The following is a 23,255-nucleotide window of genomic DNA, read 5'->3' as shown; positions in this document are numbered from 1 at the left end:
CCCTTTCTTGAGGGTACAATCGGGCATTTTTCCTCTTTTTTGTTCACTTTCCTGTTCTTTCAAAAAGTGTGTAGGACAGGCTGATGAGAAAGAAAAGTTGCTAGGTGGAATATCAGGAAAGTTCCTTCTTCTTTATGTAATCCTTTCCTTCTGAGCTTTTTAGAATTTCTAAATCCATCCTGGCGGGTTTCTTATATGCCTTATAAAGGTGTACCAGCTCCACCTTATCGACCAGTTGCTTCCAGCGATTTTTGAATGACATTTGGTTAGGTTTATGTATACTTTCAATGTAATATTTGTAAATAATATAAATACTGTTGTTGCTGATTCCAATATTATTGTTTATTGTTGAGCTGATTTTTATTATGTTGTTGTTATTATGAGTATGTATTAGTTTTACTACTAATTTTATGTTGTTAGTTTAAATTCTTTCGGGAGACATTGGGATGAACCGTGGGTCTGCTACTCATTACTGTAAGAAAAATTGCAGAGCACATTACTCAAATATTCGGGGCTTAAGGTCAGATCTTCTTGATCTCGAGAGTTGTGCCTGTAACTACGATTTGATGTTTTCATCTGAGACTTGTAAGTAGTAACAAGTAAAAGGTCAAGTCTTTAATCCCAGGGTTTGATGGCCCAGATTTTATTTATCATTTTAACATCCCACATGCGCAAGGTATGGCTACTGCGTACACTAATTCGGGACGACCTGTACATCGTCAGAAAAACTTGGAGTGTAGTTGCCATAAAATTCTTTGCTTTGAGATTTTCAGTTAGTTTTACTATGTATACATATTTTCTGGTTACCACAACCCAGAAGTTCTTCATTGGTGGGGTGGGTAGAGCTCCCGGCTAGCACGTTGTTTGCCCAGCGTTCGACTCTCCGACCGGCCAGTGAAGAATTAGAGGAATTTATTTCTGGTGATAGAAATTAATTTCTCGTCATAATGTGGTTCGGATTCCACAATAAGCTGTAGGTCCCGTTGCTAGGTAACCAGTTGGTTCTTAGCCACGTAAAATAAATCTAATCCTCTCGGTATAAGGTTGGTTAGCGGTCTTTGATTTTGCTTCTATGTCTTTTTTTTTTTTGTTTTTTCGGTTTTTATCTTGTATTTTAACTGTGAAGTATTTTATGGATTTTATTGATTTTAAGAGCAATTTTAAAGTAATTTTATTCATTATTTAACAGATTCCTGATGATGTAATAAAGCTTTTTATTACGAAACGTTGGAAATAAAGAATTATGTAGAGATGAATACGTTTCCATGGTCGCTAATGTATACCACTGGCCGTCGCCTACTTCTGTTCTTGATATATGATATATATATATATATATATACTCATATATAAACACATATGTATATATATATATATATATATATATATATATATATATATATATATATATATATATATATATATATATATATATATATATATATATATATATATATATATATATACTGTATTATTACCTGGGTCGGTCAGTTATTTACTTTAACAATCGATTAATTGGAGTAATATTACCTTGCTCTACCTAAGACCCACATAACTCTGCCAATTAGGGCCAAGCAGTAGTGTTAAAGTAGTATAACCAGACCACTGAGCTGAATCTCAGCTCTTATAGGGCTGGCAATTAGGGCCAAAGAAAGCTCTAAAGGGCAGATAATAAAATGGATAAGGTCTCCAGCTGAAAAACTAGTATTACCAGAATATAAGAGTATTATACAACCATGTGGATTAATTAAGTAAAGTTACTGAAAACTAGTTTCAACAAAAGTAAAATGAGAGGAAGAGGATTATTTACAGGAGCTAACAGCAGCTCAACATATACGTCCTAACCAGGACAGATACCTTAGTACTATATAAAATGATTGCTTTTATAAAGCAGCTGAATTCAGTGAACGTTGAACTGTGGCTTCTTGGCACTGACGATGCAGATTCTTCTCCAAGCAAGAGGGAATTTCCAGGCCCAAGGCGTATACACACATCTAGAAAATAAGTATCCAGATAACAATCTTGCACCAAAGAAGCTCTCACTAGTAATTAATTAATCACAAGGGACAAATCTTATCTCAGGCATAGTACTTTTAACATCATGGAGGGTAAGTTATGTTATTTCACTAGACAACAATGAATGCAATTGATATTTGACTTCATAAAGGGAATATGCTTCACTAGGGGTTCTCAGTTAGGGGCTTCTAAAGACATGAAAATTTGAACAAGAAAAACGAGAGATTCAGCTGAAGAAAAAGAACACTGGGAGTAATTGTCACAATCCGACTTACCGCTGGGTTAAATAATGCAGTGATCAGTTGCATTAATCTTTCTTTGTCTGCTAGGAATAACAATCGTCCTACGTGATGGGGACAAAGGGGGAGAAACAAAGATTGCTCAGAGAAAGCACTGAACAAGTCCATTTGCTATGTTAGCTGAGCTGAGAGTCACCGATGACAGGTTGACTTGGGTCGTGTGACCTTCAAGGCTCCTCCCCCAAGTGTACTTTGGGCAACGGTCGTGGGTATCATCTGGAAAATGACAAAGACTCACCAGTACATAGGTCAAAGAAAAGTGGGTTTTAAGGACAGTATATCTAAGGTCTGGCCCAGCAAAACCATACCCCCTCTATGAAGCCTATGAGTTTAAAATTCTCACCCTTCGGTTGGTTGGCAGGCTTAGTTTGAAAACAACCCCTGCTTCTTCCCACTCTCTTTCTCATGCAAGAAATGTACGTTGTGTTCCTAGCTTTAAGAGAAAATTAATTTACTATTCTACTAAGAGGCAAGGAAAAGACAGCAATATATATATATATATATATATATATATATATATATATATATATATATATATATATATATATATATATATATATATATATATATATATATATATATATAGAGAGAGAGAGAGAGAGAGAGAGAGAGAGTCAACACCGGCATTCACCAGGGATAGGGACCACAACCACCCATGGATAGCTAATCCTTGAATACTTGACACCCCCCTCTCAAAATGCTTATAACTGCCTATTTTAATAGTTCAAACACCAAAGATTCCCTCTAAAAACACTTATAACTGCCTATTTTAATAGTTTGTTGCCTATTTTAATAGTTCAGACACTAAATATACCTTAAACTATCATCCTAAAGCACTTTAATACCATTTCAAAGTCATCTTACAACATTACCCTTAATGCAGCATTACCCTTAAAAATATATGGCTTACAGTTATGGGTGAAGACCAATCAAGTTACTCCTATATTCAGGCACAGCCATTTTCTTGTACAGTTTCAGTTTGTTTCTTAGTTTTGTTTGTGATATAGTAATTCATATTTCATTAAGAGAGAGAGATAGAGAGATAGAGAGAGAGAGAGAGACAGATACTGTTTGGCCGGCACCCTTCACATTAATATGTCAGTTAGGGCAACACCCCTTTCCTGCTTATCTACCAGAAAAAGACTGGGAGCTCCACAGAATTATGCTAAAATCGTACCTAATTTACTATATTTTACTATATTTTCCTAGTTATTGAAATGCAAAACGTTGTAATTATTGCATGGAAAGTAACGTCATGTTTCTCTATAAAACTATACAAAAATAAACATACATGTTACATATGCATAAAAAATCTCTCTCTCTCTCTCTCTCTCTCTCTCTCTCTCTCTCTCTCTCTCTCTCTCTCTCTAGAGAGAGAGAGAGAGAGAGAGAGGGAAAGGAAGGAACAGAGGAAAAAATAATTCTGCTGTGGTTGACAATAAGAAGAGTATAATGAACTCATTATACCACTTTTTTTTCCTGAAGCTCAACGGACTTGTTTTGTGATGCCGTTTGAGGTGTGCAACTAAATTGTATTTGTCCATTTTTTTCTTCTTTATGATGAAGAATGATGATTACTTGGCTTCAAAGCTGTCTGTCATTTCTCTAAGCTAGCGACAGGAGGCTTCCTTGATGTTAATCCATCAGCTAAATGCAGAGGTGATAGCACGTGTCCTGTCGATTACTGCGCAGTTATAACTTCCGTGTTATCTGCATTCTTTAATCGGTTGGCGAAACGTCTGAATATTTATCCAGAAAGTGGACACGTGTTGCTTGTTTTGCAACTTCACCTTTACAAGCATCAGGGTGCTTGTGATGCGCTTCCTTCGCTTTCCGATTGTGCGCAGATGTACCTAGATTCCAATCATGAGTTGTACGACTGGTCTTGAATTAAGTGCTGCTTTGATCGTGTTAAGCATGGATCCTTTGTTTTCAACTTTGACAGATGAGCGTTGGGGTGCATTTTTTAGTATTTTATTATTTTCTTTAATAATAGATTGCAAAGAGAAGCTGTTGATGAATATTTTAGTTACAACAGGAGTGTGTTATGTGTCCTGCAGGATATTATTCTTGGCTTGTTACTCTACCATGTGTATTAGAATATTTAACACTATATGTGGTTTGGTCTTGACAACAATATTTATTCTATTTTGACCAGTCCCATCTGAAGAGACCAGTGGCAACCGTACCTCTTAACAAAGATGCAGCTGAAGCTAATTTATGGTGCAAATTATGCGGATGACGCAAAACTCTTAAATTCAAACTATGACTGATCGCCTGGTCAGGTCTTTTCATAGACAGTGTATGCAACTACATTTAAAATTCTATTGTCATTCTTGATTGCAAATTCACTTTTGAGAAACATATCCAGTCTGTCTTCCTTTAAATTGTCCTCGTAGGGGACTAGTGCTGTCAGTGCACCTCACGTGGTGCACTGTAGGCATTACTTAAGGGTCTTTGCAGCGTCCCTTCGGCCCCTAGCTGCAACCTCCCTCTTTCATTCCTTTTACTGTATCTCCGTTCATATTCCTTTTCTTCCATCTGACTTTCCACCCTCTTTAACAATTGTTTCATAGTACAACGGCGAGGTTTTCCTCCTGTTACACCCTTCAAACCTTCTTCTTCTTCTTCTTCTTCTTCTTCTTCTTCTTCTTCTTCTTCTTCTTCTTCTTCTTCTTCTTCTTCGTTTAACGTGCTATTTCCCATTTTTCATATGGGGTAAGCACGATGCCTTCTTTTTTTGAAGGGCTTTGACCTTCTCACTGTCAATTTCCCTTTCAGCGCTGAATGACCTCATAGGTAGTAGCGCTTGGCCACTGGCCTAAATTCTATATTCTATTCTATTCTATTCTATTCTATTCTCTTAAATTGCACAAGAAATCGGCATATTAATGAAATTTTGCAGCACCTGAAAAAACTTGAGGTTTGTTTAATTTTTTATTGCAGAGCTAAATATTTTACTCTCCTGCACCGTCAGCCATTAAGCTCACACTGTGAATGTTATGTAAAATTTTCGTAATTCTGTTTATGCTTTGCAGTCAGATCTTCCCAGACTGTATCACCCACCATATAATACCGGGTGTTTCGAAATTAGAGCCCCCCCCCCTCCACAGAAGAAATGGAAAGTTATGAAGTTTTCTGCTATAGCCTGTCTCCAAGTACATTATTTTAAGTTTCTATTAAGCTATTTTTCATTTTACATTTCTTGTATTTTCAGACCGAGTGACGGAGTTAGATACAGCCATGGCTAACGACTCAGAGGAAATCAGATGGCTTGACAGAATCCCGGCTATAGCCTTCAGAGAGGCCAGGGATGCTGGCGCATCCTTCATTTCATGTTCCTGGATAGCTAAATACATTAAAAGAGATGAATCCTTTGTTAAAAGAAATTGGAACAAAAATCCATATGACTGTCATCGTGAAAAGAGTGAGAATCTTGGAAGGCCTGAAGTCCATTCTCAGGGGTCAAAAGACATCATAACTGAGGCAGTGGGTAGACCAAGAAAGTCTTTACGTAAATTGACTCTTGAACTAGAAACAAAAAGGGGAAAGAAGAGAAGTTATAGTGCTGTATATCATGAGTTGAAAAAATCTGGTATCAAGCCATTTCATGTTATCAGTAAGCCCAACATCACTCAGCAACATTGGGATAAAGCTGACTTTCTCCATGTTGCCGCATCAGATAAATTCTTCATTTACACAGTCAGGAAGCCAAATCATAAAAATGAGATCATTTGGGCTGCAAAGTTGGATGATATCAGCGATGACGTGCACTATCGCCAAGTCGTGAAATTTCCTGAATGGGAATTTTTCTCTGTTTCACAGCCAAACGGTTAATGTGGATCATCAAAGAAAAAGGACAGTCATGGAATGGCGAATGCTTCAGAGAAACTGTGCTTACTGGTGAAGTATTTCCTTTTCTCAAAGATCTTGAAAATGTGTTATGTGTTGAAGAAGTCACATTTTTGCATGATAAGGCACCATGTTTCAAGGCTCTTCAGACACAGGAGCTGCTTTGAAACAGTGGTATCGATTTCTTCTCGTCAAGTGAATTTCCAGGTAGCTCCCCTGACCTTAATGTGTGTGAAAACATTGGTAGTATCTTAAAGGATCGTGTTGAAGCGCTCACAGTGAATTATGATTGTATACCAAGCCTCGACGACCTGCGAAGAGAGGTGACCGAAGTGCTCAGGGAAATGGAGTTTGAGTCTCAGCTTTTTTTGCGATTTGCTGAAATCATACCCCTCAAGAATGCAGGCTGTGGTACAGGCAGATGGATGCCACACAAAATATTAAATACTCAGAGAGAAACAAATAAATACCTGTTCTGAATTACTTTTGTTTTTGTCCATATCAATTTTAGTTTATGCTGTAGAGGGGTGGCCCTCTAATTTCGAAACACCCTGTAGTAGATTTGCTGTTAATTTTAACAGTTTTGTCTTTTCTTTTGCGAGGTGTGACCAAAGTGTGGGGTGATCTTTCTAGACATGTAGTCAAATCTTGGAAACTACAGAAGATAAAAACAGGTGCTAATGCTTTCGTATTAACCAGAATCTCATTATAGGTTAATTGTTTTTATCATGCTTATTTTATTACTCTAAAAATATTCTCTTTTCCACACTGGGCTACTTTCTCAGTGGAGCTCCTGGACTTGTAGCATTCAGATGATAGAGTCCGGTATAAAGACCCAGTTTTAGTTTTCTGTAAAAGAAAACTATTGAGATGGCTTTGTCTGTCCGTCTGCACTTTTTCTGTCCGTCCTTTTTCTGTCTGCCCACAGATCTTAAAAACTACTGAGGCTAGAGGGCTGCAAATTGGTATGTTGATCATCCATCCTCCAATCATCAAACATACCAAATTGCAGCCCTCTAGCCTCAGTAGTTTTTATTTTATTTTATTCAAGGTTAAAGTTAACCATTATCGTGCGTGTGGCACCGCTACAATGCAGGCCACCACGGCCAGCTTAGAGTTTCATACAGCATTATATGCTGTGCAGAAAACTCGATTGCGCCGAAGACACTTCGGCGCATCTTTTGCTTGTTTACTTCCGAGTTCACTGTAATGTCTTCTAAGCTCGCTAAAACACCAGCTGCAAATTATAGTATTTCTCGAGAAAAGTAGGCCTGTTTGGAGAGGCGCGTAATTGTCAGTGTTCGAAATTCATGTTTGAAAATCTCAACTTGATAGTCTGCGTCTAAATCCGTGATTAATGAAACAAAACTACATGTGATATTTTTTTGTGATGAATTGCGTAACTGAGAAATTGCTTTCATCATGAGTCTCTGCGTATGAAGTCAACGAATAAAGGAGTGAATATCAGTGGCTGACGAACTTCAGCCTTGTGAGAGCGTCACCAACACCTGCATAACGAAATGAATGCACACAAGCTCAGGCTTTATTGCTTGCGGTCGTAACATAATACCCCGATATCAGTTAAAAATTAACACGATTGTCAACAGTTTAGTCTACATGGCAAATACACATATTAGAAAATTGTTGATCAACTGAAAGGCGACATTGATGAGATATTGTGAAAGAACTGTATAAAAACAAGTACTTAAGCGCATTTGCAGACAGCAAACCTTCTCCAAAACTGCAGTCCACCCACCAGAGTCCCTTCTCTCCCAGAATTTTGTAAGTTGTTGCCAACCAAGAGGCCCAACTTTGGTAAAATTTTCTTAAAACTCAACGCGTCATTCTTTGTGTAAGCCTAGTAACAAACAGGGAACCAAGCCGAACCAAAATGATAACCTCCGTGTAGGAGGCAAATACTTACAAGTTAGTTTTGGTTGCTGATGCTGGCAGTCCAAGATGGTGGATTATAATCATCAGTATACAGTGTGTGGGGTCTCGTATTATAATTAGATAATGAAAGAAGGGTGGTAACGTATTATTTGCCATCGTTGCTGTTTTTTTTTCCTAGGCCTGTGTTTTGCATCCGTTTCCTTTGCTTGTGTTCCTCAGAATCTGATTTCACCTCTGATGAGACTTACGTTTGGTTAAACGTAAATGCAGAATTAGTTTCTTTCTAAATAACCAATAGTTGATGGGGTCTAGTAATAAGATCTCTTTTTGTTCTGTTGGTTATTCGGTTCTGTTGGCCGGTCTCTGCAGTAGCTTCTTTGAACGCTTAAAAATGAGAGATTATTCCGTCATAGTTAATCTGTTTAAGCCCGCTCTTGAAAAAAAAATTATGTGTGCAACTTTCAGTTTTAGATAAATACTGATAACCCAAGAGCAAACTTTATTTAAATTTAGAAGTACATTTTTATGAGAAATGGTTTTATAACATGTTTGGTAAGAGGCAACTCTCCCGTCACCCTTCATAGGCTTTTGGTTAAGAGATAATTCTAGCCTTGCTAATTCTCCTAAGATCTCCTTCATATTATGACTTGTTTGAGTGAATGTGGAAGACTTTTTTAATCCCATCACTGTCAGTCTCTTGGTTTTAGCAGTCAAAACCCTTCTGTACACAGTTTCTTAGTTCAACAGCAGAAAATTGTGGCTTGACTGTCCCTCATATTCCAGCTTTCATAGCGCCTTGGTTAAGTAAGAGAGAAATGTCGTTCCATTAGCCTTCATAAACTCCATGTCTAGAACCGGGCAACCATTCTCGTCTTTCAGCTTGTCGAGCTCCTGTCTGCGAACTTCTTCGTAACCCAGTTTCTTAGAGATGTGGTACGTGATGATGTTTGTTGCTTGAATGGACGCCACATCGCAGCCCATCTCTCTTCCTTTCTCCTCACTCAGCTGGGGGGATTAATAGCGAAAGATGAATGTCTTAAACATGGAAGACGACGAGCTTTGACTACATTTCTTTTCAACAGGCATCAGCCATTAAGACTAATGATAACTAAGTCGCTCATAACTAATAACAGCAGTAATGAATCAATCATAGCCGTGGAAGTGACAAAGAAAGAACAATACAGGTCTTAGTTTTGTCATCTGCGCCTTTTCCTCTGATCTTATCCCGTGTCTATAGGATAACATATGAAGGCTGTAATCTAAAGTTCTTCTTTATTTTTATCATTTTTCTTTGGTTAGCATCATTGTTGTAGTTCCAGCAAGTACTGCAGTTTATTGCATTGTTTCCTATTAGTAGTCTCTTTAAACAACTTATTTGTGTTGTAAAGACTGTAAAGTTAATCCACACTAAATTCTAATAAAGTGTAAATTTCACCTTCCCGTTCGCCTCTTTAAATAAAGTACTGAATACGCTGTATATTCTCATATTTTCTGAAAGTGTTGATGTGAAACAACAAAACGACAGTCAATACAGCGTGAGGCTTGTTTTGTTTATTTACCTTCCTCCAACCTTTGTCTAGAGTCAGAAAAGTTTCTTACGGAAACCTGATAATGCTGCAAGATGTAGACGGGAAGAATTTTGTTAAATATATATATTATATATTTATATATATATATATATATATATATATATATATATATATATATATATATATTAAATATATATAATGTGTGTGTGTGTGCTTTAACAGAGTGTGTGTGTGTGCTTTAACAGAAAAGCTAGGGAAGAGTTTGAAAAGGCGAACGACATCAGGAAAATGACTGATCTTTTCACCCAATAAAGGATAATATTGAAAATCTGAAAAATGTATTCAGTAAATACTGTTCTTATGAAGTTATTTCAACTGTCCCTTTTCTGTGTTACTGTTTTCGAATTTCTATGGCTAAAGTTGTCACTCATCTTTTATTCTTTTTAACTTTCCAAGTTTATGAACACCGTGTCACTCACTTTGATGAGCTCCTGAACACCGTGTCACTCACTTTGATGAGCTCCTGCGCCAGTCCTCTCCTCGTGTAATCGGGATGGACGCATAAAACCATCAACTCAAGACACTTCTTGAATTTCCCGTGGAAGACGTCCACTCCTGCGCTGAATTCGCACAAGACATTTGAGTACCAGTTGCTCTGCAGAGAGAAAGAGAAGTAAATTACGGTAAGGAGGCCATGTACCTTTTTTCAAGTTCATTTCTTATGACTTCTCAAGTAATGTTTACGTATGCATATGTTGAGGCTTCTTTATTTATCATTTTGTATTGTCCTAAATAAGTCTTTCCTCATATGGGCATTACCTTCTTGGAAGCTTGCCTAGGAAATTAATTGCGTTTTTTGGATTGTTCTGATGAAGGTTTGTACACTTTCGTATTTTTATATTTGAAGCTAAATTATATTGAAATCCTCTTTCCTATTCAACCCAAAAACTGTCCTTTCACCCAGGCAGCTCTTCTTTAAGTCTGCAAACTTCATCCCTCTCAATCCTGAATCTCCCTCTCTCTCACCTCGAAACCTCGCCTTTCATTGACAACCTTCTTCCCGATTATGTTCTTTCACTTCCTCCCCTCCCCACCCACCCAAAACTATCCTTCCGGTTCACAAGCATTCTCCTTTTTTCTTCTTAAACGTCCCCCTTTCATCCCAAATCCTCTAACCTTTTCTTCGTCGTATTTGGTCTCTTGGAAGATTTCGTTGTCGTCTGGTGTGACGATGAAGTCGCTCATAACAGCAATGATTTTCCCAGAGGATTTTTCCCTCATGCCGTGACTGGCACCGCCTCCGAGTCCTTTGTTTCCCATTCGTGCTACAAGAGGCAGCATCTCTTGGACGGTGGACTTCATTCCTACGCACTAGGGAAGTCGGGTAGAGTCGGGTTTAGAATGATTTCGACAATAACAAAATGAGAATCACATTAGGACAAAAGAACAACTAGCAATTATTGCCACAGCCATAACAAATAGCAACAAATAATGTCGCAGAAAGAGTGACTACGTATTAATAACTACGACAACAGTATGAACACCAAATAATGATAATTATAGCAACATTAACAACAGAACAATAGTTACAGTAAGGGAGAACTTCTCTGAGGCCAAGAGTGTTGAATATAATAACAAATATGGGTAGTTGCACCGACAGTAAAGAGAATAATGGTCCTTATGAAGATAGAGGCAACTTATATAATTGTAGTAACGCCAACAATAATAGTAATAATGTTGATCGTAACAACGACAGCAACGACAAATAGGATAATAACTGCAATGAAGACTACGGAATTAAAATAAAGAATGACAGTACCAACTATAGTACAATCAGATATAACTGACAGTTGTTGTAAGATTTATAGGAACAACAACAACATTGACAAAATACGTTCATATATTCATATCACGTGTCATTTGCTATTACACGGAAATTATGTGGAACCACTGTTGTTAGTTTAGTTATATATATATTATATATATATATATATATATATATATATATATATATATATATATATATATATATATATATATATATATATATATATATATATATATATATATATATATATATATATATATATATATATATATATATATTTATGTATATATGTGTGTGTATGTATGTATGTATATATATGTATATATACAGTAATACCTCAAATGTACGCGAGGTTCCAGAACCCATCGCGCAAGGCAAGGATTTGCATAAGTTTGCTACGGTCACTAAGAATACTAATAAATGCTTATTTCTAGAGTTTAAGCACTAAATATGACTCTAATCATGCTCCCAAAGTATTAAGCTAACTTTTAAATGGAATGACAGTTACTGTAATTTCATTTATAAGTTAGCTTAATACATTACTCTTAATAAAGAAATAAATGGTTGATGTAGAAATAGAGTACAGTATCGTAATGGGTACAGTATTTGTCACACTGGGACATTTACAGTAGGTACATACCTATACTTCCTTATTTGTGGGATGCTGTTTTCTTTTTTACTCAGAGTAAAAGACGTTTTCTTTGCACTACTAGTAAACCTCTTAAGTCAAAGTCATAAGAAGGTACAAAATGCAGTAAAACTGAGACAACAGTACGTTATATTCGTAGAAGGTTAAGATAAAATTCAATCAATTCAAAATTATTTACTGTACAGGTAAAGACGTATAGAGAAATAATAAGTTGTATATATATGTGTGAGCACTAACTGTAATACAAATTTTCCATACCGGTTTTACGCTTAAAAGAATGAAGACTTACAGAATACTTCAAAAATTAAACAAACACTTTCTGCAGGGGTATCACATCTTTGAAAAGTGCAGTAACTTTGTTAATGGGTGTCACATCTAGTAAGAGTACACTAACTGTACATGCTGTAATTACCTTTGTATCATATTTATGCGTGTAAAAAAATAAGACACTACATTTTTCATACAGATTTTACACATAAAAGCATGAAAACTTATAAATTACTTCAAAAATGAAACATAAAGACTTCTGCAGGGTTCCTCGAGGATTTTGCAAATGTCGCGTGTCTTTGAAGAAATCGCCTATGCCAATTAGTTTTAGTTTCCAGTGAAAAGTTCACGCTGTTGGGAGAGCATCGTGTAATATCTTGATAGTATCTAGATAGTTAGCATGACAAGTAACGGGAAAACCGAGGAACATAAAGTAGTCTTTTCCTAATAACCAGCCAATGTACTATCACTCCTGTTTTGAGGTGTTTGTATATTTAACGCAGAAAGTTGAAGAAAGAAGGCGCTTACCACTGGTTCGTAGGGTATGAATCCAACCTCCAAAAGTTCTCGAAGACCTTCTTTGTCCTTCTCCGACAGGATAAAAGTCTCCAGTTCCATTTTAATCGTCTTTTGACCTGAAAATGAAACTTTGGTCCATAAGTGAGGTAACTCGACGTGGAATGAGTTAAAAACTCATACTCGCACGAGGTGGAAAATTCTTGGAGAAAAATTCCCGCAGTCGTGTCTACGAAGAGGCACAAGTGAAATTAAAATGTGGGAACATTAAAATTTCCATTTTGTCATTTGTAACTTTACTTCATCGACACGGCCACGGAGTTACTCTTAAAGTTATTACCATTAATTTTTCAACGTGTGATGAACGATCGAGTTCAAAGATAAGCAGGGTAAAAAGTAGATGGAAAAGTCGAATATTTAGGATGCATTGGTAAGAATTTTAATTTTAAGCTTTCCGAACTCCTGGAAGACGAAAAGCACAAAAGTGGATTATTATCATTAAAAGGAGATGATGATTCTGTAAGTGAAATATGTTTTCATATTTTCTTGCCACACATTATATATATATATATATATATATATATATATATATATATATATATATATATACATAAATATATATTTATATATATACATATATATATTTATATATACATATATATATGTATGTATGTATGTGTATGTATACATACATACATATAAGCACATAATAACGATAAGAAAATAGATATGTGAACAAAAGAATAAAGCAAAGTTAAGGAAGTAAAGAGCAGAAATTAATTTATAAAAAACGTGTTTTACTATATTTTATATTCACACACACACACACACACACACACACACACACATATATATATATATATATATATATATATATATATATATATATATATATATATATATATATATATATAAAATAAATAAGTAGGAAATAGCTTGGATCTATCCCTTCTTAAAGTATTCTTCCCTCGGGCCCTTTTTTCTTCGTCATCGGGATGGGCTTTTTACGAAGAGGTGGATATTATAAGAACAAGAAAAAGATAGGGAAAAGAAAAGAGAGAAGCTGAGTTGAGGCGAAAAGAAGGGAACAGACCCATTTGCTCCTTTCCGTTTCTCAAGAGGCCTTACCATTGAAGCCTGAATTTTTCCACTATGTTTTGCCTAAACGTGTCGCCGTTGTAGTTGATTATTATGATAAAATTCGACGTAGCATCGCATGTGACTAAGCTAGGAACAGCACAAATTGGCAGGTCTATGCCAAAACTTTGGAAGGTAGCTTAGGCTAATGCATTTGCAGTCAGTATACCAGTTTTCACATTATTAGTGTCATCATAATGTTCATGTGCATTGTCAAAATTTATTGGCAGTATTATTGAAGAAATACTTCGAATAGTGTCCACAGTCTTTTTCTTGCAACATTATTATTATTACTTGGAGAAACTTTTGAAAGTTGTAATATTACTCTTTGTCGAGGACCAACGACTATGAGAGGAATTTTGGCATTGGTATATGGATTAAGCTTGTTGCTGTTTATATGGTCTCAAAACAACCCCTGAGAGACTCTGGTCTTGATGTCTTTTCTGATGCAGGGTGTTGCTTTCCCTGCTTCTCTTCTTGCATAATTGACTAAGGTTAGTTAATGCACTTGTATGCCTGTTAATTCTGGCCAGGGAAAATACACACGCATATATATATATATAAATGTGTGTATTATATATATATATGTGTGTGTGTGTGTGTGTGTGTAGATAGTTAGATAGATATACAATGAAATCACTCAAGTCGCTGAAAATATCCTTTGAAGATATGCACACAGTAAATTCACGAAAGTCCAGGGGATAGGTGTTCTTTTCATATAAGTATATATATATATATATATATATATATATATATATATATATATATATATATATATATAATATAAATATATATATAGGGGTTGTATATATATATATACTGGGGTTGTATATATATATATATATATATATATATATATATATATATATATATATATATATATATATAAAACCACAATGACGCAGTGAAAGCATGAGTGTTGCAGTGATTGTTGCGTTGTTTTCTACGGAATAACCCCCAGTAAGGAGGTACGCTTTTATTTAAAATATATATATATATATATATATATATATATATATATATATATATATATATATATATATATATATATGTGTGTGTGTGTGTGTGTGTGCGTGTACGTATGTATGTATACACATACATATATAGCTAGCTGTTTGTGTTTGCAAATGAAACGGCTAATTCTTTTAAATTTTTCTGCACCGGAGCTCGTCCATGATTCAGTAACTAGAAGATGAATCTGGCGGTTGAGTTTTCAGTACTACTATTATGATCATTGTAAGAGTCTGTTTTTACCAGTGTCCACCTGAGGTTATATTAACGCGTTATCAAGGCATTGCGATAAAGAGTAGAAGAATTTGAAGATAAGAATCTCATGATAAGGAACATTTCGAACTGACTAATCAAAAATCGTACAACAACTCGGAGACGATTTTTGATTAGTCAACTCGAAATGTTCCTTATCATGAGATTCTTTTCTTCAAATTCTTCTACTCTTTATCGCAATGCCTTGATAACGCATTAATATAACCTCAGGTGGACACTGGTAAAATCAGACTCTTACAATGATCATAATAGTAGTATTGAAAATGGTTTCATTCCGTCATGATTCTATGGCGGTTTGGTCTTTTTATACTCAAAAGTAGAACTTCTGTGATTACTAACGGTTGTGATGTCATTTTAGTAGTGATAGATTTTGTTTTCATTCTCGGGACGCTCCGTAATGGTGCACCTCAAACAATTTGTTTATTAAGCTTATGTCACTAACCTTGTTTTCGCCGGAGAATGCTAAAAACAAGGGGAGAGAGAGAGAGAGAATTGGTAACTACTCACTATTGTTGCAAGTTATTGCTTCCAAATTGTCCAAGCTTTCTTCGGTCCTTCAAGTGGAAGCCACCACGAGCAGTGCTGGTACTAACTCGATGCTTCGGTTGCCTGAGACACAGTGGTTCCTGAATGGGTGAACCGCTCGACTAATATTCAGATGTGACGTCATGAACGTCCTTTGTCCCATGGCTAAAAGACCACCTTCTTTAATTCATTTCAGACAATATGTCGATGACGGTCATTTGGCACAAACTATACATTTCCCGGAGCACAACCAAGGACATTCCTGTGAGCGTCCTAGCCATTTGTAAATTATGGTATTGGATATATGGCGGCTAATTAGTATATATGCGTCGAAACAACCAGTTCGGGATAGAATATTGAACAGACAGACTACCGGACTGGTACTCCAGACAGTCGCCTAGATTCAAAATATAGCTTTTGTGAAGACTTGGGATACAGTTACCTTAGAAATAAAACACCGACTTTAAAGAATATTTCATCGTTATGGGTAGAAGAGAATCTATCCTTGGCAGGCAACTTTCCTAGGAGAAGGCGCTCTCAAATAAACCAGCGGGTGGAAGGGACCCTTCAGCCATGGTAGGCAACCCTTCTAAGAGAAGATTGCTCTGGATACAAACCTTGTTCTCCAACCTTGGACTGTACCATAGCCATTGTACCGTGGCTTTCCATGGTCGTGGGATTGAGTTGCTTTGCTTGTTAAGGGTACAATCAGGCATTTTTCCTATTTTTTGTTCATTTTCCTGTTTTTTCAAAAAGTGTGTAGGACAGGCTGATGAGAAAGAAAAGTTGCTTGGTGGATTATCAGGAAAGTGCCCTTTTCTTTACCTAATCTTCTCCTGGGCCTTTTTTATTTTCTAAATCCATGCTGACTGCCCTTCCTCATTTGTTGTGGCAAACCTGGCTGGTTTCTTATATGCCTTATAAGGTGTGCGAGCTCCACCTTATCAACCAGTTGCTTCCAGCGTTTTTCGAATGACATATGGTTAGGCTTATGTATACGTTCAACATAAGTTTTGTAAATAACGTAAATACTGTTGTTGTTGATTGCTTTGTTGTTTATTGTTCAGTTGATTTTTATTATGTTGCTGTTTTTATGAGTCTGTTTTATTAGCTTTGCTACTAATTTTATGTTGTTAATTTAAATTCTTTCGGGAGACATTGAGCTGAACCGTGGGTCTGCTACTCATTACTGTAAGAAAAATTGCAGAGAACATTACTCAAATATTCGGGGCTTAAGATCAAATCTTCTTGATCTCCAGAGTTGTGCCTGTAACTACGATTTGATGTTTTTATCTGAGACACTTGTAAGTAGGAACAAGTCAAAGGTTGAGTTTTTAATCCCAGGGTTTGATGGCCCAGATTTTATATATCGTTGTAACATCCCACATGCGCAAGGTATGGCTGCATGCACTAAATCGGGACGACCCATATATCGCCAGAAAAACTTAGAGTGTAGTTGCGATGAAATTCTTTGTTTTAAGATTTTCAGTAAGTTCTGCAATGTATACATATTTGCTGTTTACTGCAATCGAAATATCGACGATTTGTGGAGACTGCAATGCAAAGTAGAGTGAGTGGCTTAATTCATATTCCACAGATCAACATGGCCGGTCTGCTTTTGAGTTGTGTGTATCCTCTGATTATGTCCAGCTAATTGAGGAACCCACTCATTTTTCTGGTAATAGATTTGACCTTATATTCACAGATGTTCCAGCTATTTTGAAGTGTAAGGTCTGTGAGTATATAGGCACTTCCGATCACTGGGCCATTGAGATGGACATATCTATCAATCAGTATATTCCTAATTCCACCATTGGGAAGACGGTCAGGCTCAAGCTTAGAGCCAATTGGGATTGCATTATGTAAGCATGTCAGGTACTTGATAATTCAGATGCTATATCAGATCCAGATCCCAAGAAGAAGGTGAATGAAAAGTTGATGGCTATTTTATTAAGGTATGTCTGTAGAAAGGTAAGTAAATTCAGACAAATGACGACCCATGGTTTGATGATGCATGTAGAAGAGCTTATAATGACAAACAGACCAAATTCAACATATGAAGACGAAACCTGTCTCATGAAAGTTACTCCAATTTTGCTGTCTTGCCATGCTGCGAATAGATTTTATCATATAGCTGAGAGAAATTACTATAATTCCTTTAAGACCCTCGTCTGTGGTGGACCAAATTGGCATCCTATATCTTTAGGTCAGGCTCATCCTCCATTCCTCCACTACTAACAGGTGATGGTAGATTGGTTATTGGCCCTAAGGAAGAAGCTGAATTGCTTCATCAAAATTTGGAAGCTAAGCAATCAGCTGAGGATGTCCTCCCTGATACTTGCCATCCTAAAACTATTCTTACAAAATTTGCATTTTTCTCCTGGGATGTGAAGAAATTTCTTAATAATCTGATCTTGATAGTTGGTGTGTAGAAGATCCTGATGGTGTCTTCCCTTTTTTTTTAAAAAAGGTTTCTAGAGTGTTTTCTTCCAAGATTAGGAGATTCTATGGATTTTTAATGTCAACGTAGTACCTTTGTGGATGAGCGCAAGGTTAGCAATGCAGTGCCTGTTCCAAAGAATGGCCTATCTGCAGACTGCAGTAACTACATGCCAATTTGTTATTCTCCTTATGCCCTCCAAAGTTGCAGAAAAACTTATTTTTAAGCCACTATATAGGTATGTAGACTCTAAAGGATTGTTTGCTGAGAGTCAGTATGCATATTGAAAGATAGGCCTTTGAGTATAGAGTAATTCAAATAGGTTTTAGTGCTGCTTTCGATTTAGTAAATCACAAGGCACTTATTTATAAGTTTCAGAATCTTGGAGTGGGTGGATATGATTTAGGTTTACTTCAAGATTTCCTCACAGGTAGAGAGCAACAAGTTGCTGTTGATGGGATATTTAGTGAACCAAGACCTATTGTGTCTTGAGTTCCACAGGGCAGTGTTCTTGGCCCACTGTTATTTTTAGTGTATATAAGTGATATGGTTATCAGCATGGAAAACAAGATTTTTCAGTATGCTGACGATGCAATCCTTGCGGGTGTCACTAAGTCCCCATTTATGAGAAATGAAACTGCCCTTAGTCTCAACCTTGACATGGAGCGGATTAGTGAATGGTGTAGTTGGTGGGGTATGAGGTTGAATTCTAGTAAAATGCAAACACTGTTGATTAGTAGATCTCGCACAGATTTTCCACCCCATCCTCCCCTCAAGTCGACGAGTCTCTGCTGAATGAGTCTGAAGCTTCAACTGTTCTAGGTGTGACTTCTGACTCACATCTTGCTTTTGAGAAACATCTAATGAAAGTGTCAGCAAATGCTGCACGAAAGTTAGGTATAGTATGAAAGACCTAATATAATTATAAGTGATAAAAGCATTGCAATATATTTTTTTATGTCATTTGTCTTTCCTTTGCTAGAATACTGTTCTCCGGATAGAGTGGTTCGTGGTGGTAGGTTTCTGTTTCTGAACATTTGTTATGACTTGGACCATCGACGGATGGTCTCTTGTTTGTCAGTTTTTCATAAGTTGAATTTTAGGAGAGATCTTTCCTGCCGAGAGCAACCAGATTTGCTGAACAGTATCACCAATATTTTGTAAATGTGCCTCACTTTAGAACTTCTGTTTCAGAGGTTCTTTATTCCTCTTAGCATTGGACTGTTGAACAGTCTCCCTGAGGATGTTGTGGAATTGGAACCTCAAAAGTTCAAGCGAAGATGCAGTGCATTACTACCCTAATACTATTCTCCTTGTATTTTAATATATTCTTTCTGTATTTCCCTTTACTTTCTCTTACTTCTTCCTAATGAACACCATATTCTTTGGAAGCTTGAATTTCAAGTCAGTGGTCCCTGTGGCACTGTTCCATATGAGTAGGGTTCATCTTCTGAATAATGATAATAAGAATTTTTCTTCTCTCTCTCTCTCTCTCTCTCTCTCTCTCTCTCTCTCTCTCTCTCTCTCGTGGTGTAAGGCGAAACATGCTTGTCTTTCTAGTTAAAGAAACTGTAGCAGTGTATTATATTGTGAGAGAGGTGCGAAATAATGAGCAGGAAGACAAGTACTGCTAGTTTATTGATGAAGCAACCCACTTATAAAGCGGCGTGCGGATGTCTGCGTATAACTCAGAGACCGTGGGTACAAAGATTTACAGGTGACCTGAGGTCAAACTATTTCTCTGCAAAAACAGGACAGGTACATACAGAAAACATAATGAGTAACAAAGTCTGGTCTGTTACAAAAATACTCTGTTACATATACACAATAACCGCAGAAAACGGGATGTTCATTACAGAGAACGTGTTGAGCGGGGACTTTACAATACTCCTCCCCAAGATGTAGGTAACGTCTGATCAAAGCAGGTATCTGCTGGGGCGACGAAGGGGGCCCTACTTTCTCAATGTCAACTGGAGGGGGTGGTCACCTTCCCTGGCGCCCTCTGGAGCAGTGTGTTGGGGTGCCCCCCTGTCTGGTTTTTCGGTTTTCCGGGGACACCCATGACATTTTTCTGCGCATGGGGCTGGCCAGGGGTTGCTATCTCCTGCGGGAAGCTTTGGGAACCACCCCCGACGTCCTCCTTCAGGAATGCAGGCTTGAGGCGGTCTATCGATATCCAGTCTTCCCTTCCGTGGAAGGCTACCCAGAATGCCTTTTTGTTCCTTTCAAGCACAAGGAATGGTCCTCTGTAGGGCCTGGTTAAGGATGGCTGCATGGCGTTGTCCCTGACGAAGACGTGGGTGGCAGAGGACAGACCGGGAGACATGAAGGGGATGTCCTGTCGGTGTATGTCCTCTGGCAGGGGGCGAACTTCCCAACCCTGTCATGGAGCCTCTGCATTACTATGTCGTCCCTGTCTTCTGCGATGAGTTCCCCCGGGACTACCAGGGTCTCCCCATAGACTTTTTCTGCTGAGGAGGGGTCGCTGTTGGCTCTGGGGGTGGTTTTCAATCCAAGGAGGACCCAGGGCAGCTGGTACTTCCAATTCTCGGAGGTGCAATGAGCCATGAGGGACGCCTTCAGGGAGCTGCTGAACCTTTCCACCATTCCATTGGTTGCGGGGTTGTAGGAGGAGGTGTTGTGGTGAGTGGTCCCCGGCAGGCGTGCCAGGGCGGTCCACAGCTCGGATAGGAAAGTGGGACCTCTGTCTGTCATTATGTGGTCTGGGACACTGAACCGGCTGATCCAGCTGGAGAGGAGGGCTTCTGCGCACGCACTGGAGGTGGCTTCTTTCATGGGCGTAGCTTCAGGCCACCTGGTGGAGCGGTCAACGACTGTTAGAAGGTATCTTGCTCCTCCTGATGGGGGAAGAGGACCCACCACGTCGATGTGGATGTGCCTGAAACGTCTCCTCAGCTGGGGAAACTTGCCCACCCCAGACTCGGTGTGCCGCCCTACTTTGCTGGCCTGACACTGCATGCATTGCTTTGCCCAGGCCGTCGCGTCCTTCTGTATGCCGTGCCAGACGAACTTCTCTGCCAGTAGCCTGGCCGTCATACTTCCGGAGGGACGTCGAAGACCAGCTGATGTCGGGAGGTGGGCACCAGGGGCAGGGGCGGCTAGTGCTCACGTCGCTCAGCAGTGTTGATCCTCCAGGGCCGAGGGGCACGTCCTCCCACTTCAGCGACGTGACGGCTGTGCGGTAGGCTGGGGTCTCTGGGTCGGCAGCCTGTTCGCGGGCGAGGTCCTCGTAGTCGATCCTGAGCTGCACTGCATCGATCTCGATTCTCGAGAGGGCGTCGGCTACTGGGTTCTTCCTGCCGGGGAGGTATTTGATGGTGCAGGTGAACTCCGCGAGGTGCTGCTGCTGCCTAGAGGACCATGTGTCCCCCAGCTTTGTGAAGGTGTGGACCAGTGGCTGGTGATCAGTCCAAATCGTGAAGGGCGTACCCTCCAGGAGGAACTTGTAGTGACGTACTGCCTGGTATACTGCGAAGAGTTCCCTGTAGAAGGTGCTGTAGCGGGACTCGGTGGGGCTGAGTTTCTTGCTGAAGAAGGTGATGGGCTGAGGGGTCCCTCTGATGACTTGTTCCAGGATAGCTCCGCAGGCAACGTTGCTGGTGTCCGTCATCAGCTGGAGGGGAGCACTGGGTTCCTGGTGGGCCAAAGATGTTGCCTTGGCGAGGGTGGCCTTTGTCAGGGAGAAGGCCTTCTGCTGGTCGGGGCCCCACACTAAGGTCTTTGGATGACCCTTGAGGACCTACGTCAGGGGGGCCATGGTGTGTGTGATCCCCGGGATGAATCTCCTGTAGTAGTTGACCATTCTGAGGAATTCTTGTACGGCCCTGATGGAGGTAGGGGTGGGGAACCTCTCGACAGCCTCGACCTTCGACGACATTGGGCAGACGCCCCCTGGGGATATCTTGTGGCCCAGGAATTCCACCTTCTCGATACCGAAGGTGCACTTGTCGAACCTGACGACGAGGCCACTCTCCTGAAGTTGCTGCAGGACCTTCTGGATGTGCCACAGGTGTTCCTTTTGGGATCTGGAAAAAATTAGGATATCATTGACGTAGCAGACACAGAAGTCCAGGTCCCCCAAGATGCTGTCCATCAGCCTCTGGAAGGTCACGCCCCATATTCCTCATGCAAAAGGTGGAGAAGGCGAAGACGTAGGACCCGAAAGGCGTGACGATGGAGGTTTTGGGGATGTCTTCTGGTGCTACTGGTACCTGAAAATATGATTTTAAGAGATCTAACTTTGAGAATATTTTGGCCCTGTGGAAGGAGGCCGTTAGATCCTGCATGTTTGGTAGAGGGTAGTGGTCGGGTTCTGTAGCAAGGTTGAGCCGCCTGTAGTCACCGCAGGGTCCCCAGGTGGTGTCCGCTTTCTGCACCATGTGAAAGGGGGAGGCCCATGGGCTGGGAGCCTTCTTGCATATGCCCATCCTTTCCATCTCAGCAAAGGCCTTCTTGCCCTCCTGAAGGCGCTGTGGGGGAAGCCTTCGGAACTTCGCGTGTGTCGGGGACCCTTTGTTTTGATGTGATGATATATCCCGTGTTTGGCAGGGGCCCCGGGCACCTGGTGAAGCTCGGGTTTGAAGACTTCTGGGAATTCCTTCAGGAGGGAACCATACTGATGGGGTGCAACGGAACAAATGGCGGACTCCCTGGGGCCCAGCGACAAGGACAGGAACTGGCAGGACTCGGTGTCCAGCAGGCGTTTGTGGCTGATGTCGACTGCCAGTCCGAAGTGGGCGGGGAAGTCCGCATCCAGGAGCGGGGTCCTAACGTCCGCGACGATGAATTTCCACCAGTACTGGCCAAGAATGGAGATCGACGGGAGCTTGGTGCCGCAGGAGAGGATGGGGGACCCATTGGCGGCCATCAGGGAGGCAGCCGGGTCTGGCGGACGTTTGCAGTCCTCTCTGGAAGACAGGAACACTGACCGAATGGCTCCGGTGTCAATCAACATCATCCTGCTGGAGATGGTGTTGCAGACATAAAACCCTACTGGTGCAGG

General features: G+C 39.4%; 3 protein-coding genes across 6 annotated transcripts in view; 1 reads left to right on the top strand and 2 right to left on the bottom strand.

Annotated features, from left to right (window-relative positions):
* Positions 1-15,894, bottom strand: part of LOC136850141 (uncharacterized) — a 52,001-nt gene extending 36,107 nt beyond the window's left edge. Inside the window, exons 1-5 of one of the 3 annotated variants that reach the window (XM_067123730.1) lie at positions 15,775-15,894; positions 12,859-12,965; positions 10,763-10,957; positions 10,066-10,241; positions 8,540-9,062 (exon numbers count right to left, since the gene is read on the bottom strand). In XM_067123730.1, coding sequence (XP_066979831.1) covers positions 9,059-9,062; positions 10,066-10,241; positions 10,763-10,957; positions 12,859-12,948 — 465 coding nt within the window. In that variant the 5' untranslated portion in view covers positions 12,949-12,965; positions 15,775-15,894 and the 3' untranslated portion in view covers positions 8,540-9,058. Of the gene's footprint in view, positions 1-8,539; positions 9,063-10,065; positions 10,242-10,762; positions 10,958-12,858; positions 12,966-15,774 lie in introns of those variants that run through there. The other 2 variants (XM_067123728.1, XM_067123729.1) reach the window with 2 other exon arrangements.
* The window catches only part of LOC136850139 (sodium-coupled monocarboxylate transporter 1-like), a 180,676-nt gene that overhangs the window by 81,203 nt on the left and 76,218 nt on the right, over positions 1-23,255 (top strand). The window contains exon 1 of one of the 2 annotated variants that reach the window (XM_067123723.1): positions 10,131-10,269. The exons of the other annotated variant lie outside the window; for it this stretch is intronic. The gene's annotated coding sequence lies outside the window, so the exon portion shown is untranslated. Of the gene's footprint in view, positions 1-10,130; positions 10,270-23,255 lie in introns of those variants that run through there. 2 annotated transcript variants of the gene reach the window in all.
* Positions 20,199-21,028, bottom strand: LOC136849481 (uncharacterized). Its single transcript, XM_067122828.1, has 2 exons — positions 20,612-21,028; positions 20,199-20,570 (listed from the first exon to the last, which is right to left on the bottom strand). The coding sequence occupies exons 1-2, from the start codon at positions 21,026-21,028 to the stop codon at positions 20,199-20,201; spliced, it is 789 nt and encodes a 262-aa protein (XP_066978929.1).

Source organism: Macrobrachium rosenbergii, chromosome 21, assembly GCF_040412425.1.
Source record: "Macrobrachium rosenbergii isolate ZJJX-2024 chromosome 21, ASM4041242v1, whole genome shotgun sequence".
Lineage (NCBI taxonomy): Eukaryota > Metazoa > Arthropoda > Malacostraca > Decapoda > Palaemonidae > Macrobrachium > Macrobrachium rosenbergii.
The sequence above is the reverse complement of the archived record's forward strand: the minus strand, read 5'-3'. Positions and strand labels throughout refer to the sequence as shown.

Coding starts and splice junctions, on each gene's coding strand:
- LOC136849481 (XM_067122828.1), bottom strand. CDS start 21,028: ATGAAAGAAGCCACCTCCAGTGCGTGCGCAGAAGCCCTCCTCTCCAGC. Junction 20,571..20,611: donor TGCAGAGGCTCCATGACAGG/GTTGGGAAGTTC, acceptor ATACACCGACAG/GACATCCCCTTCATGTCTCC.